Source organism: Sminthopsis crassicaudata, chromosome 3 (assembly GCF_048593235.1).
Source record: "Sminthopsis crassicaudata isolate SCR6 chromosome 3, ASM4859323v1, whole genome shotgun sequence".
In the NCBI taxonomy this organism is placed as follows: Eukaryota; Metazoa; Chordata; class Mammalia; order Dasyuromorphia; family Dasyuridae; genus Sminthopsis; species Sminthopsis crassicaudata.
Window position 1 is genome coordinate 257,946,572 of NC_133619.1, and position 17,543 is coordinate 257,964,114.

General features: G+C 32.2%; 1 protein-coding gene across 6 annotated transcripts in view; it reads right to left on the reverse strand.

Moving 5' to 3' along the window:
* PDE9A (phosphodiesterase 9A) overlaps nt 1-17,543 on the reverse strand; it is a 161,587-nt gene continuing 144,044 nt past the window's right edge. For all 6 annotated transcript variants that reach the window (XM_074300559.1, XM_074300558.1, XM_074300563.1 and 3 more), the window contains 7 exons: nt 16,182-16,264; nt 14,220-14,376; nt 12,997-13,110; nt 10,973-11,077; nt 3,042-3,170; nt 2,268-2,363; nt 1-1,135 (listed from right to left, as the gene is read on the reverse strand). In XM_074300559.1, the coding sequence (XP_074156660.1) occupies nt 1,115-1,135; nt 2,268-2,363; nt 3,042-3,170; nt 10,973-11,077; nt 12,997-13,110; nt 14,220-14,376; nt 16,182-16,264 (705 nt within the window). In that variant the 3' untranslated portion in view covers nt 1-1,114. The remainder of the gene's footprint in view (nt 1,136-2,267; nt 2,364-3,041; nt 3,171-10,972; nt 11,078-12,996; nt 13,111-14,219; nt 14,377-16,181; nt 16,265-17,543) is intronic.

Sequence of the window (17,543 nt, forward strand, 5' to 3'; positions counted from 1 at the left end):
AATCAATAAAATTTTATTTAAAAAAAGAAATGTTTTTCAATCATTCCAACTTCTGTTTTATGAATCCTCTTGAAAGGAAAACCTCACTACATAAAGACAAATTGCACTTCACATAGAAGATATTGTTGACTATTTAAAAAAAATAATGATCTAGATTTTAAAAAAAGTCTTGAAGTTGGAAAACATATGGCTTAGTATATATCTAATTCTTTTCCAGAAAGAATTAAAGCATAAATATAAACAATTATAGGCTTCATCCTCAAAGTCTATGGGTATCTTGTTAAACAAAATATTTCTAGAACATTTAAAGTGATCGTTTATCAGATAATTTTGATAAGAAGCTAGTCAAAAACCGTAGTTTTGCCTTCCAAAAATGCCAAATTTCTTGAAATTGTTGCCCTCCCTAATCTTTAAAGCAAACGTTTAAATCATCATTTCACTGGAAATGGGTATATTTTTGTTTTCATTCACAATCATTGTACATGTTTACATATACTCATAGGATACTGAATCAACTCACCCACAATTATACTGTGTTGGCTGACATTATATCGTATATGTCCACATGATACACATGAATGGGTCTAAGTCTTACTGCATAAACATTTCAGAAACACATTCTATTTGCTTGTACATATATATACCATTCCAAGTTTTAATATTATAACTAGGTTTCATATATATATATATCTCATCATATCTGTCAATTGTTCTAAAATATGTTCTAGAAAAAAGTATAAATTTCCTTTCCTTCATATGTGAATAGTAGAAATGGTTCCTATTTCCAGTTAAACATTTATTCAATAAGTATTTATTTTGAAACAAAAGTAAGCTATTTTACACACAATGTACAAAGTAAGAACAGTACCTCTTTTTCTGTATAAGAATATGTTATTTAAAAGACAGTTTAAAAATAAAATTCTATAGACTATGATAATTCAATTCTCCTTTCCTTTGACATCTTCCTTCCCTCTTCTCTTAGTTTTTCCATTAATAATAATTCAGTTCTTAGAAAATAAGGTTCTGTAAGACTTCAGGAAGTATCATCTTTGTTCTGTGCTGAAGAATCCCGAAACATCTAATAGACCAGTCCATAACTGAGTTCAACAGTCTTCTAATCTTCCTCATAAATGGCCTGAAAAAGGAAAAAGAAAATATTTTCAGTGATGTGTGTGTGTGTGTGTTCAAAATTCCAAATCAACACTAAAATCCATACGATTATATCTGGGATCTGTGGCATATGTGGAGAGCCCAGTAAATGGTCCTTGAAGGGCATGAGAAACAAAGCAAAGTGTTCTTTCGCTTTGCTTGGAAATGCTTTATACAAATATTCTAATAGCAAAATGAGAATAATAATAGCACTTATTTCACAGGGTTAATGTGAGGATCAAATGAACTATCATGTACAATGTTTTGCAAACATATTAATGTTAGTTATTATTAATAGCAATTAACAATGCTTTTGTCAATTGGGCTCACTTGCAGAAGCTTGAAACAATTCCCTTTGGGTGTGGGGAAAGTATTTTTTTTTTACTTTATTTGTTTTAAATATGTAGTTTGTTTTCACTGTAATGTTTACCACAGATGTTTGCTAGTGTGGGTTTATTTGTTAGACATATAGCTGAGAGAAGGCAATTGAGTAGAGAACATGATCCAAGAAAGAGAGAGAGATCTAACACTGATAATTATTGCCAAAATGCTCTCTCTGGCTGGGGATTTAAAGCTAAAAAAAAAAAAAAAAAAAAAAAAAGTAGGGTAAGTGGGGGCAAATAAGAATAACTGAATAAGGGGCAGCTAGGTGGTGCAGTGGATAGAGCACCAGCCCTGAATTCAGGAGGATCCCAGTTCAAATCTGGTCTCAGACACTTAACACTTCCTAGCTGTGTGACTCTGGGCAAGTCATTTAACCCCAGCCTAAAAAAAAAATTAAAAAAAAAAATACCATTTACCATTGCTATAATCAGAATGCTTGATATGATGAGAATAACCTTTGGATTTGCCATATTGCACTCTTTTTCTTATTGGGAAAAAAAAAAAAAGATATACAGCATGAATAGGAATTTGAAGGACTCTTCCTATACTTGAGAGTTATCTATTAACATATTGCTTTTCAGGAAAATTGAAATATGCTTTTGCTTATTCTTATATAGAATATGTTAGTGTTGTTATTTTCAGCTACTATGATCATTTTAAAAGTTTTTCAATATGTGATCAAGAAAAATTAGCTGGCACTTAGGTGTCATCAGTAAGGTGTTAAAATACTTTACCTTTTTCTTGGCATCATCTATTTTTTTTAATTCCTCATAACGATTTTTAGATTCCCAAAGAGGCTGAAGCATCAATTCTTCAACCATAGGAAAAAGCTAGAAGAAATAAATATACGTTTAAATATTTCATTATTCCAAAAACAATGAAAAGTAATCAAGAATAAATGTATCTTACTCCTCTTTTTAAAAGGAGCTAAGCAGACGACATCTGGAATTACTGCACCTAGTTTGATAGACATTAATAGATTTCTAGGTGAAGGCATAGATGGCCTTCAAGTTCATACCAGGAGGATTAATTGAAGGAAGGCTCAGAGTGGTTATGAAAAGTTTATTATTTGAATGAAAGGTTTTACTTTTCTGCTTGGGTCCAGAAGGCAGAATGAGTAGCAATGGGGTAGTAGTTACAAAGAAGCAAATTTAGGCTTAACAAAAAAATTTTTCTTTCTAATAATCAGAGCTATCCAAAAGTAGATTATGTCATTTGAAGAAGTAGTGGGTCTCCTCTGACTAGAGGCTTTAAGGCAAGGGATGGTTGACCCCTTGTTAGATATATTTTAGGGGAAATCATTTTCAAGGCATGGGTTGCCTTGAAAAGAGTATATATACATGTATATATATATATATATATATATATATATATATACACATACACATACACACACATATATGGGGACTTATATATATAATACATATATATCATATATATACAGTGAGAATCACAAATGTACATATAAAATATGTAGGTAGGTAGGTATTCCAATGCCAATTATTTACCTTGGTAACTGTTTCGAACATTGGGATCAGAACAAACTTGATGAATCCAATTTGGGCTGTAGGTTTGGTCACTTTATCTCGGTCCATGAAAGGTGCCACTGGAAGTCCTTCAGATTTTTCTCTGTCACTCTAAGGTAAATGCAAGAAGCAGTGTACTAAAGACTAGAGTTTAAGACTATCTCAGAGGACCACAGTGCATTTATACATTCTAGAGATGGAAAATTTTATTTTAAAGTAAAATTGTAATATTTACTTGTAATTATTTGTATTTAAAGTACATTTACATAGAGGAGAAATTATAGCAAACTATGATAAGATGGTAGAAAATTATTTTAAAATTATTAAATCAATTGGCATGCCTGGTCCAATATATCACTGAATAGCAGTTATAAGTATGAAACTGTTAAATTTCTTGGAAATTTGAAAGGATTGCAATCATTCTATTCATGTGCTCAATATTAAGTAATTATAAATATTCTGTTATTGAAGCTGTCAGTGATTAATGAATGAGAGGTTATAAATTCACATAGCTCACTATATCTAGCTAGTCCTAGACTGGGCCATTCAAACTAGAAACTCATATTCCCTCTAGCCATTCATCTAGAGCATAGACTCATCGATCAAGATTTGGCCATTATAGATCCAATCATCTAGTCAAAACTCTTCAATTTATTTACTGCCATGGTCACTTGGGATCATAGGCTGAGTGCTTCCTTTTAATAAATTAAAATTGATTTATGGGCTTTTATTCACATGATGAAGAACTCTTGATAATAGACTTCTATAATTTCATTTGTCCCTAGATCTTACTTTATTAAACCTATTCTTCATTTTAATTGTGACCTATAATCTATTCATTCCTTATTATTTTATCAGGCCATAATTCTTTTTCTGGTTTCCTATTCCTTACCTTTCACTTGATCTATATTTAGCAATTTAAGTTCTATCCTATTTTCCATTTTCAAAGCCGTTGGATTAAACTCCTACATCATTTATTTGGACTTTGCCAATCTCTCAACTCTGGAATATCACCTCCACCACTTCATCCACTACAAATCTGTTGTTGAATAGAGCTGAAGTTATAGTACTATGCTAAATCCACAACAAATGTATGTTATTTAATCTCATCTGGATGTTTATAAGACAATATTTTCATTTTACCCTAATTGATTTTTTTATTTCATTTATCATCCTGATTATTTCAAACTTTCTTTTCTCTCCTTAAGTGTCCCATAAAGTTCTCCTCTCAACTTCACTGCTAAGAAAGTCATATCACATTTTACTGAGAAAAACAAAGCTATTCTATATAATCTCCTCCCCCACCTTTTCTGCATCTTATTACTTCTTTACTTTCTGCTCTCTTTACTTTCTCTCCCCACTTACTCCACTTTCTAATGAAGTGGCTTTTATCCCTTCTCTTTCCTTTCACTCCCTTGAATCTTTTCTTATAGATTATCTCTTCAATTTTCCCTTCTCTTCCTAATAATGCCTTCTCCTATCTACTAGTTCATTCTCTGTTGCCTACAAACACATCTCCATCTTCTCCATTATTTTTAATATAGTATTTTATTTTTCCCAATTATATGAAAAAACAATTTCCAACATTCTTTTTAAAAATTGAGTTCCAAATTCTTTCCCACCCTGATTGAGAAGCAATTTGATATGGGAGTAGTCAGGCAAAACATTTCCATATAAATAATGTTATTAAAAAACTGAGATTAAAAACCCAAGAAAAATAAAGTAAAGATTATACTTGGCTCATTCAAGATAATTCCAATAGATTTGGGATGGAACTTGCCTTCTGCATCCTGAGAGAGAACTATGGAGACTGAATGTGGATTGAATCATGGTATTTTCACCTTTTGTTTGTTTCTTTGTTTATTTGCTTTTTCTTTCTCATGGTATTTTCCCTTTTGGTCTTCTTGTACAACATGACAAATATGAGATATGTTTAAAAGAATTTGACATGTTTAACATTTTTAAAAATAATATGTTTGTATCTGTATTCAGACTCCATCAGTTCTTTCTCTGGAGTTGGATAGCATTTTTCATCATAGATCTTCAGTTGTTTTTAATCATTGTAATGTTAAAAATAACCAAGTCATTCACAGTTGATCATCTTACAATATTGCTGTTACTGTATATAATGTTCTCCTGGTCCTATTCATTTCACTTTGCATCAGTTCTTGTAAATCCCCAGTTTTTTTTTTTTTTGTTTTTTTTAACAATTCTGAAATGCTTTATTTTCTAGGTAGCTGAACTATGAATGTTCTTGAGGACGATACGTTGTTTTGAATTCTTATATACTATTCTTTTTTTTTTTTTCTGAGGCAATTGGGATTAAATAATTTACTCAGGGTCACATAGCTAGGAAGTATTAAATATCTGAGGCTGGATTTGAACTCAGGTCCTCCTGACTTAAGGGCTGGTGCTTTATAGAACATACTATAATTGTTAAACTTATATTCTAATTGCAACTGTACTTTGATTAACAAAAGGAAACTGTTTTTTTTTTCCATGCAGGTCTTTTTTCTCCCATACAGGACTATTAATACATAGTCATGAATAAATGTGTCACTGATTTTTATATATCTTATAATTTAACCATCTGAACAATGACCTAAAAACTTCCTAGTCAAATAGATTATAATAAGCTTCAGCAACATAAATTGTTATTTCTTGTTTAAAAACAAATTACTCTCTCTAAATAATAAAGCTGATATATTACTATTAATATCTCAAATTGATACATCATGTTTTGATAGGTACTGTTTGAAAATCTCTTGGTTGTACGGTGGAAAGGGTACCAGAAAAAAGAATCAATAAGATTGTTTCCTAACCAAATAGCTGTGATTTTGAATAAGTGATTTAATCTCTTTTGGTATCACCTTCCTCATTTCCCAAATAAAGATGGTAATGGATGGGACTGAAGACCAAATTAAATTTTATATGATTTTAGACATAATGAAGTTTTGAATAAAGAAGATTTGTAGTTAGCATGTTCCCAGGAATTAGAATGTTATCAAAGATGCTTTCATTCTTCATTGATGCAATTAAAGGGTTCCCTAGATCTTCCATGTCTATAAAGCCTAAATGTTTGTTATAAGATTTCTCTACCAAAGCTACATGAAAAACTGAGTTATTTGATGCAGTTGTGGAATTATAAAAAGAATACTTATAACCAGTGTCCTCCAGTGTCTCCAGGTTTTTTTGAAAGCATGTAACTCATCATTTCTAATAGTACAATAGTATTCTATCACATACCACATCATATACCACAAATTGTCCAGCCATTCCTTAATTTAAGGGCATTCCCTCAAAGTCCAATTATTTGCCTCCAGAAAAGAGCTGCTATAAATATTTGGGAATAGTTTCAAATCACTTTACAAAATGGTTGAATCAGTTTGCAACTTTACCAATAGGGCATGAGTGTCTCAGTTTTCCCACATTCCCTCTAGCATTTGTTATTTTCCTTTCTGTCTTATTACCCAATTTAATAGGTATGAGGTAATACTTCAGAATTATTTTAATTTGTATTTTCCAATCAATAGTTATTTAGAACTACAGATGTTCTATATTCTTCACCTGAAAATGATTCATTTTTTTTTGATCATTTGTCATTTGAGGAATGGTTCTTATTTTTATAAATTTGACCCAGTTCTCTATGTAGTTTAGAAATGAGGTCTTTATAAGAGACACTTGCTTCAAAATGTTTTTTCCATGATGATGATTGTTAACTGTATTTCCTTCCATACTGTTTATTCTATTTTTCTCTCTCCTTTTAACCTGTCCCTTCTCAAAAGTGTTTTGCTTCTTTTCCCCATTCTATCCTCCCTTCTATGAGTACTCCCTTCTCTCTTCCCCTTTCTCTCCTTCTTTCCTGCAGGGTAAGATAGATTTCTATACCTTACTGAGTGTGTATGTTATTTCTTCTCTGAATCAATTTCAATGAGAGTAAGATTCAAGCATTCCCCACCTCCTCCCTATCCTGCCTCTCCCTTTCTCTTTCTCCCAGTGCATTCTTCTTTCTCACTCATTAAATTTATTTTTTTAGTTATTCCATCATATTCAAGTCACTCTGTATCCTCTGTCTATATATACTACTTGTAACTGCCCTAATAATGAGAAAGTTTTTATAAGTATAGTCTTTTCAGGTAGGAATATGCATAATTTAACCTTATTGAATCTCATGTAATTTCTCTTTCCTGTTTACCTTTTATGCTTCTTGAGCCTCTTCCATTCTAAAAAAATCTTCCACTATATTCACCTTTGCCTCAAATTATTGTCCTTTGTCTCTTCTCTCTTTCTTAGTTAAAGTCCTAGAAAATAAGATTGTTTCTTAACTAGATAGCTGTGATTTTGAACAAGTGATTTGGTATCACCTTCTTCGTTTCTCAAATGGAGATGGTAGTGGATGGGATACTTGATAAACCTGGTACCTGTTCTCTTTCCACTTATGTCTCCCTCCTTTGTAATCTCATATCAGACCTCATTGCTCAGCTGAAACTCCTCTATCTAGAATTATTTCTTAGGGCCCAAATCTAGTGGATTTTCTCAGTCCTCCTTCTTGATCTATCTTTATATCATCTTACATTTTTGACCACCTCTTGTATACTCTCTCTGTTGTGTGTGTGTGTGTGTGTGTGTGTGTGTGTGTACTACTCTTTTCTGGAGAGAACATACTACCAGTCCAATTCCTCTACTATGCAATCACTCAAAAAACATTTAATAAGTAGCTCCTATGTGTCAGATAGCACACTAATTGCTGAAGATACAAAGAAAAGCAAAAGACAGTTTCAAGGATTTCATAGTCTAATCAAGAAGGCAACCACTTGTACACCACTATGCAAACCACTATGTACAAAAAAGCTATATTTAGGATAAATTGGAGATAATTAACAGAGTAAAAGCCATAGAATTAGAAGAGAATTGAAGACCATAGAATCAGCCACAGAATCTTGTAGAATATAGAATGTAGGATTTTAGCTGGGATTGAAGGAAGCCAGAGAAGTCAGTATGTAGAGATGTGGAAGACAAGTCCAGGAATGAGAGATAACCAATGAAAATGTCCAAGTGATGGAGTATCTTTGTGCAGGGACTACCAAGGAGGCCATTGTCATTGTATCACAGAGTACATGATAGGAGAAAGATGTAAGGCATAAGAAAACAGAAGTAGGGGAGGATCAGGTTATAAATGGCTTTAAATACCAAAGAGAGGATTTAATTTGAACTTGGAGGTGATAGGGGTTACTGAGTGGAAGGTGTGGAGGTGACATGGTCAAATTTGTGGGTTAAGAAGATTATTTGACAGCTGAGAAGAGAATGAAATGGAGTGTAGTAAGATCTGAGGCAGGGAAACCACATAGTAGACTATTTCAATAGTCCAGGTATGAGATGATGAGGATCTGTACCAGAATAGTGGAAGTATCACAAGGAAAAAAAGAGCATATGTGAGAGATGTTACAAAGGGAAAATTAACAGGACTTGTCAACAGATTGGATATAGGGGTAGTGGTGACAAAGAGTGAAGACTTGAGAGTGACATCTAGCTTGTAAGCCTAGGTGACTGGGAGGATGGTGGCAATCTCAATAAAAATGGGAATTTAGAAGTTTTTTGGGAAAAATAATGAATTCAATTTTCAACATGTTTAGTTAAAAATGTCTGCAGAATATCTGATTTTTAGATATCCAATAGGCAGTTAGAGTTGCAAAATTGGAGGTCAGGAAAACAATTACCACCACCACCATAGAGAGTTGATTAGGTCACTAAGTAAAATGCTATGAATGAAGAAAATAATAGAAACCAGAATAGGGTTTTGTTGGACACCCATAGTTAATGTACATGACCTGGATAAAATGCCAGGAAAGGGTACTAAGAAAGAGTTGTTAGATAAGGAAAGGAAGCAAGAGAGAATGGCTATAAGGATATCACTTTTAATATGTTTCTGTTCTGGATACTTAACTCTTCTTTCTCTACACTTCTCAGTCATCTTATCAGCTCCCATAGATTCAATCTCTGTACAAGTGACTTTCAGATCTATGTAGCCAGTCCTAGTTTCTCTACTGAGCTTATAAAATGTTCCAAAATCAGAAACTTACATGATTTCATCAGTGGAAATTACATTAAAATTGCATAGCTATGTGCTTTATCTTTGCATTTTAAGGACCACTGAAGAAGGAAGTGATAAACCACTCCAGTATCTTTGCCAAGAAAACCCCAAATGTAATCATGAATAATTGGATGTGACTGAAATGACTGAGCAACAAGGATCATAAAAACTTTCCATTTTACTTTCTCAAACCTTCCATATTTGTTACCTTCCCATTAGAACATGAGTTCTGTTCAAACCTGGTCTCAAACATTTAACACTTCCTAGCTGTGTGACCCTGGGCAAGTCACTTAATCCCAGCCTCAGGGAAAAAAAAAAACAAACAAAAAAAAACATGAGTTCTTTGAGAGGAGGGACTATTTTGCTTTTCTGTTTTCATCCTCAGCATTTAACACAATCCTTTGCACCCAGAAAGCACTTAATAAATCTTTTTTTCATTCATTTAATTCTTTCATTCATCTCTAACTTAACAGGTCTAAAATTTAATTGTCTTTGATTCAAATCCATACATCTCTCAAACTTTATTATTACTCTCAAAGAGTACTTCTAATTACAGGTTTGCAATGTTGATGTCATCTTTGAATGCTCACTTTTCACTCAATCTACATGTTCAGTCAGTTGCTACATTTCGTTATTTCTACTTCCATAACTTCACTCTCATTCTTCCTCTTCTCTCTACTCACACCATCATAGTTGAGGAATTTAGTAGTTTTCATCTCGACTGTTATAATTGTTTTTTAATGGGCCACCCTGCTTCAAGTTTCTTTCTGCTCCAACTCTTCCTCTATAGAGCCACCAATATGATTTTCCTAAGAAATGATTCTCACCAGATGACTTCTTTACTCAATAGCCTCCAGTGACTTTTTATTATGTCTTAGATCAAATATAAATTCTTCTGCTTAGCATGTGAAACTTTTCAGAATGCAGACTCAATCTATCTACACTTACCAAACATCACCAAACATTATACTAAGCAGTAAAGATTCAAATAAAAGAAGAAAGACCTTTTTTTTCCAAGGAGCTCACTATCCAGTTATTGCAAATTCTAGTCTTCATTTATTTCATATTATTTCATCTATTTACTCTATTCTCCAGTTAAATTACCCTTTTTTTCCATATATGACACATGTTTTCTGATGTCATGCCTTCCCACTGGCTATCTCCTATCTCCAGTATGAATTTCTTTTCACCTCAGCTTTATAGAATTCCTGGTTTCCTTGAAGGGATAACTGCAGATACTAGTGTCTTCCCCCCTGTTATCTGGTATTTACTTTGTTCATCCATCCATCCAGCTATCTGATGTTTGTCTGTCTGTCTATTTATCTATCAGTATCTACATAGTGTGTGTGTGTGTGTGTGTGTGTGTGTGTGTGTGTGTATGTGTGCATGTGAATGAATGAGTAATCTTCCTTAACTCCTTCAAGACTCTATTTTGCTTTTGTTTTTATTTCCCCAATGCCTAACACAGGGCTTAGCACACAGTAGGAGCTTTAAGCTTTTTAAACATTTTTGACATTGTATTTTGACTCCCATGCAGTTTTTTTGACCAGTTAGATCAGGGGAGCATTCATTGGTAGTGTATTGTGATCCAATTATATTAGCATTTGTGGGTTGTCATTGTCTTTGATTTCAAAAATTTTAGCCAATTTTATTTCAAACATAGGCTAGCAATAATCACATCTAATTTTATCAAATTGCTTCTTTTCATCTGTGGAGATATGTAATGTTTCATTATACCTTATATAGATTTTTCAACTACTGACCATTGATAAAAACATGACTAAATGCCATAATATAAAGCTTAACTTTGCAACATTCTTACCTGCATAAAATATTCTTCTAATAAACAGTCAACCCAGGGTTCTGCTACTTCCATTGGTCTGACTTCATTGGATATATCACAACATTTTATCAATATCATCTTTAGCTGAAAGAAGATGTTTTAGTATCAAGAATTTTGATAAATGTCCATAGACATGTGGATTTACAAGTCAGTTTCTGGCATTTACAGTAATTAGAATTTCCAGGTAAGTCACTTAATCTCTCAATGATCTAGGCAACTTACTGAAGACTAAGTTTCAGAAAAAGTTTTGACCTTGTCTTGTTGTATAGAGTTTTCTTACCCGAGAGTTCCTTACACCAATGAAATAAAAGATTTATTTCCCATTCCTATTTGTCTTCTCTTTTTCACTGGTTGATTGGTAGACTTTTCACATACTTTTTATTTTCTAGAAAGCAGATAATAGCAAATGTATTGACTGATTAGGAGAGTTCATCTTCTTATCCATTAGTCTTTGCTATGGTTTACTGGAAATAACACTCAACTTGAAGTCAAGAGAGAATGAGTTTTGATTGTGTTTCTTTATGTAAGTCATAATTACTCATCCTTAGTTTCATCGTTTATAAATCCATTCAAATACTTCAGTGGATCTGAAATCTTATCAATGAAAGTTCTCTCTCCACCAATACATACCACAACCTATCCATGGCTTCTTATCTTCTATGATCTTTTTAATATTCTTCCATATATCTTTTGAAAGAATCCACACATTGAATGTCATCTTTAGATGTTTTTACTTTATAGGTAATAGTAGAAAACTTGGTCTATCCAGTTGTTATTCCTTGCTAGTACTATAAGATCAGTACATTTTCTTTTCTAAATCATCAATTTCCTTTTGAATATCCTTTACATCACTCCTCACACATGGGTCGTTACTGAGAAAATACTGTAGTTTATATTCACCATGGATTTCTCTATCTCTTTTATATCACCTGTAATTTATGTCTGTTGGAAGATTGTGGAAGCTCCAAATAGATTAAATTCCTTGGAGATGATGGAAATCCAAGATTCACAATCAAATCATATTGCCAAGTGTACATTTATATTAAAAAAGATGATTTCAAAATAATGAATATTCTATGGTCACAATCTCAGAACAAGTCTATTATTATATGTACCTTTCATTGTTCTAGGGGTACTTTGCATTAATCCTATGAACTAGGTGTATTCATATTATGATGTCCATTTTCTATATTAATAAACTGATAGAGAAATTAATTGACTTGCACAAAACCATGCAGTTTATATTAATGGCAAAGCCAGGACATGGGCTTAGTTTTTTTCTGAATCCTAGTCTATTTGAATTATAGCTCATAATCCATTTCAAACCAAAGAGTTTAGGAACATAAATTAATCTTTCTCTGATGATCTATTTGAAGTTCTTGCAGTGTTGAAGAGTAATCTTTTTCTCTTTACTATGGATGTGCAAATTTTCCTGTTTTAAATAAATTTCAATATAATAAAGTGCCAGATGTAGAGAGTTCATTATAGTAACAAGAATGCAGAACAAAATTAATTAATTTCCTCCATTTCCAAAACAGATCACATAATAGAAACTGGAGAACAAGGCTGTTCAGTAATAGGAAGACCTCAGTGTTTAGAAACCAAATGGGATTTCATAAATCAGTATTATTTGCTAATATAGTCACATAATCTTTCAAAAGCAAGTTTTACATTATTGTCTTCTTGGTTAGTTTTCTTGGGAGGCAGGAACACTGTGATACATTAACAGAAGGACACTTTAATTATTTCTGTGATTTTTTAACTTTTACTTTATCAATGTGTATTTGTTATGGATTATATCACATTTGGGGCATAAATGGCATTTCACAGAATTGACAATGAACAAAATTCTGATAGCCACTTAACAGTTATAAGTTCACAAGGAAAATTATGACTTTGCAAGGTGGTAGGCATTGCATCCTGAACATAAATATGATAATATAAACAAAAGACCTTATTGGATTGTGGTCACTGAAAGAATGAAACATCAGAAGCCTACTTACATAAATCATATGTTCCTCATTTGTGTAGTCAAAATTTTCCATTTTTTCCTTAAAAGAATCCAAAATTTCTGCATGTCTTGCCATGTCAGTGGCCAGGATTAATGTAATTATCCCCTAAACAATTGAAATGAAGATGCATGAATCAAATAATTTATCAAAATATTTATAAATACATTTATAAATATACAATATTTATGTGTCCATTAAACATTTTCTCTGTGATTATATATTGCAGCCAACCAGCAGTAGGCCTTGGGGAGGAGGGCAACAGAATCAGTAGTGGCAGAGTTGGTTTCTGAATCTCTCAGCCCATAGACATTAAGGGGATCAAACAATTGATCAGAAAGAGACTATATGGGTCCCTTTATTGGTACCAGGGACAGAATTCTTTTGTATTGTCTCTATTTGGATCTGGGTTATAGTCCTGGGTCTTAGTCCCAGGATTAGAAGGAACCTTAGTACAATATAGTAGAGCTTGTTGCAACAAATTCTTGTCGTGAATTCAGGGCAGAAGAGTGCTTGTACACACAGACCAATGCATAGGCCAGAAGAGTAGAAACATGCCTCTTCCTATATCATACCACTTTGGAAGAACTGAAAATTTATAGGTCTCCAGAATTATATCTGTACAAAACCCCTAAAGCTTGGTACAGTGCCCCTTCTACTCCAGAAGCAGAGCCCCACTTTAGCAGAGATCTAAAGTCAAGAAATAAACTAAAAAATGTTCCTGATTTTAGAAAATTACTAGTGGCAAGGAAGCTCAGAATACAAACTCAGAAGACAACAAAAATCAAAACTGCTACAATCAGAACCTTAAATAAAAATACGAGTTGGTCTGAGGCTGTGGAAGAGCTCAAAAAATTTTTTTAAATCAAGTAATGGGAGCAGCTAGGTGATGCAGTGGATAGAACACCAGCCCTGAAGTCAGGAGGACCTGAATTCAAATCTGTTCTCAGATACTTAATACTTCTTAGCTGTGTGACCCTGGGCAAGTCACTTAACCTCAATTGCCTCAGCAATAATAATAATAATAATAAAATAAAATAAATTAAGTAAGGTAAGGAGAGGAAAAATTGGAAAGAGAAATGAAAGAAAAATGAAATATAAAAAGAAAAAATAAAGTTTTGAAAATTAATTGTAATAACAAAAAGAAAATGTCACAGAAAAGTGTCCTCTGCTCCCACAGCCCAGATAGAGTAGCTATTTGGTCCCTATTTACAAACCTGCCTTATCTTTTTGAAATCTTCTGATGTTACATTGGAGAAAATATTGCATTCAGGCTGGGAAATGATCTGGAAAGCCACTGCACAGTGATGGTTCTCCAACGGTGAAATATCATTGTAACGTATTGCAAGCTCTGTGCGTGCATTAATCTGGTAACTGATATCAAGAAGAGAGTGAGAAATCTAAATATCATATACAGTTTATACAGATGTTTCATATATATATATACATATATATGTGATGTATATATATATATAGTTATATATACTGTAACAAAAATCTATGCTATCTTAAATATATATATATATGTATTATTTAATTTTACTTTACCCATTTAACAACACTGTTAAGTAAATAGTTTCCCTATTTTTCTATCCTCATTTTAGAAATGAAGATATTATAATTCAGAGAAGGTCATGAGTATTACATGGAAGAGATGATTCAGACCTTCTATTGACTAAATAGATTGTATTTTGGACTATATCCCACATGTAAGGTAAGAATTTCAACATATAAAACACTGAAGCCTTGTAATTATTTTCTTTGGAGCAGAATTTTTCACATATTCAATTCAATTTCATTTAGCAAAGTTTTTAAAAAGGTTACTCTTTTTTATTAAAGTTTTTTATTTTTCAAAACATATGCATGGATGGTTGGTTCTTAAACATTAGCCTTGCAAATCTTGTGCTCCATTTCCCCCCTTCCCTCATGCCTTCCCTAGATGGCAAGTAGTTCAATATATGTTTAACATGGTGGAATATATGTTAAAGCCATATATTGCAAACTTTTTTTATCCCTCCTACATACAAAACACTGTACTAGGCATGACAATACAAGATGAAAACGTAGTTGCTCTAAAGAACTTATAATCTAATAGGAGGGAAAATTAGAGACCAATTGTATGTGTCAAGTTTGATCATAAAGCTAAGAAGTCTATGGTTATGAGTAGTTTCTGAAACTAATTTCATTACTTTATATCTTATTATATATTTATGAACTTGCTCTAGCTTTCACAATCTATCTGCCTCTCCCCCATCTATACATGTATAAATATGTCTGTGACAAAAAAAAAAAATGTGTGTGTGTGTGTGTGTGTGTGTGTGTGTGTGTGTGGTTAGGGATTGTTCATAGATTTTTAATACTGAATTTTGAGAAAAATGTATTCCATTACAAGGTCTTACAAAAATGCTAACATTTTCAACAAATTAAAAGCAATTACTTAATAAATAAAACTAAAATATATTTTCAAGTCAAACAGTTTTGAATTTATTTCTTATTTTAAAAGATCATCCACCTAAAAGAAATTTTAAAAGCTGTTTTAGCACAATCCTCTCAATTCTTTGCATGACCATAATAAAATTAGAACTCAGGTGTATCAGAGGAAACTGAGGACATATTGATGATTTAATTAAATTCACACAGCTTATCAGAGCTGAAATTTGAACCCAGGTCTTTTTAATTTATAGTCAGTGATGTTTTTATCTTGTCAGACTGCTTCATATTCATGTTTGAGCATATATTGCTGAGTGTGAATGTGCAAAGAAAGAACATAAATTTTATAATTTCCTCTAAGGAGGTAAGTACATTTTTTATTTGTGAGAAACCATGATTATAATGGATAAAATGAGAAGATAAGAAAAGAGTATCCTCATAAATGAAATCATGACCTTCCCAAAATAACCATTAAGTCTTCTTAGAAGAAAATGGAACTTACTTTTATTTTTTCAAATCTGCCATACTGGAAAATCATATTATAGATGATAAGATATTTAAGGAGAGACACTAACAGTTTCATTATAAATCTATGTCAAATATAAAAAAAGAGAAAGTCTAATCTTATAGCTACAACTTTAAATTGTTACAAATATCAGATGATCTGTTTGATACAATGAATCATTTCTCTTTTGTTTGTAAGTTTATCCTTTAAAATAAAGATGAAAAAAAAACAATTGTGAACATACGTATTATTGTATCCTGGGTGATCCAGATCATGGCAGATAGCTGCAGTCATTAGAACTAAGATATCCATTTGAGAAAACTTTTCCTTCAATAGAAAAAAAAATGCAATATTAGTGATTCAGCTTTTTACTCTCATTTTACAGAAAAAAACCAGTATGATATTTGATGAAAGTGAAAGATCAATCTCACATACTTAGAATGCATTCCTTTCTTACTTTGACTTCTTAGAACTCCCTTCAAAGGATACTTAGGAGGTACTATTTGTATAAGGACTTTCTAAATGCTTCTCCTACCCCTACAATGAACAGATTGCTTGTCTCTTGAAATTGTTTTGCTTATTCTTTGTATTTACTTATATATCACACCTCTTTCTACAAGTTCCCTTACAGAGACTATATACTGTTACTGAATCTTTAAGAGCCAAACAGAATGCTGCAGAAAAAGTAGTTTGTGCTGGCAACTGGGAGTGAATTTATTATTTCTTATTATGATGCATTCCATCCCATGGAGTCAGAGAGGATGTGTACTTTAACTTTGAAGTCTATGACATAGTGTGGAGAAAATAGAAAGGAAGTGAGATGAAACTTATCTCTCGTGAAAACTGTTTTAACTGCTATATTTGAAGAAGTCTATGAGGAATGGGCAGTTTACAGTATCTTCTGAAAGATTGCTTCCTGTAATGGCTGAAGAAAGGACAAATTTAAAAGACTATTGTAACTAACCTTTTTCCCTGAAAAAAAAAAAAAAAAACAAACAACGAATTTAACTCTCATCTTGAGGAAAAGTGTGAAGGGGAATCTTAAAAGTGTTTGTTTCTGACTACTGCCTTCCCCAGATTTCCCTCCCTATTATTATCCTCTCCACTTTGAAAAGAGGCCTTTTAAAAGAATGGATGACTTTTACTTGATTCTTCTCAGGGGTTTAGTGACCCAAGGCAAATCCCAATAGATTTGGGATAGAAATTGCCATCTGCATCCAGAAAAAAAGAACTATGGAGCTTGAATATAAATAAACACATGTTATATTCACTTCTTTTTTTCTGTTTTTTTTTTCTCTCTCATGGTTTTTCCATTTTGTTTTGATTTTCTCTCCAACATGATTCATAAAGCAATGTGTATCAAAATAAATTTTAAAAATAAAAATAATAAAAGAAGTGTTTTTTAAAAAAAGACTTTTGTCATTATGTATAGTAAACTGAATTATGAAATTATGTGGAGCCCAGAAATGAGCTCTAATGAACTGGGGTGAAAATTATAGTTAACAATTAATGAGAAATAAGTTACAATTTTATTAATTAATAAAGTTCCAAACATTCCCCTAGATTAATTCAGAATTCAGGATGATATTAAATATATAAATAAGTT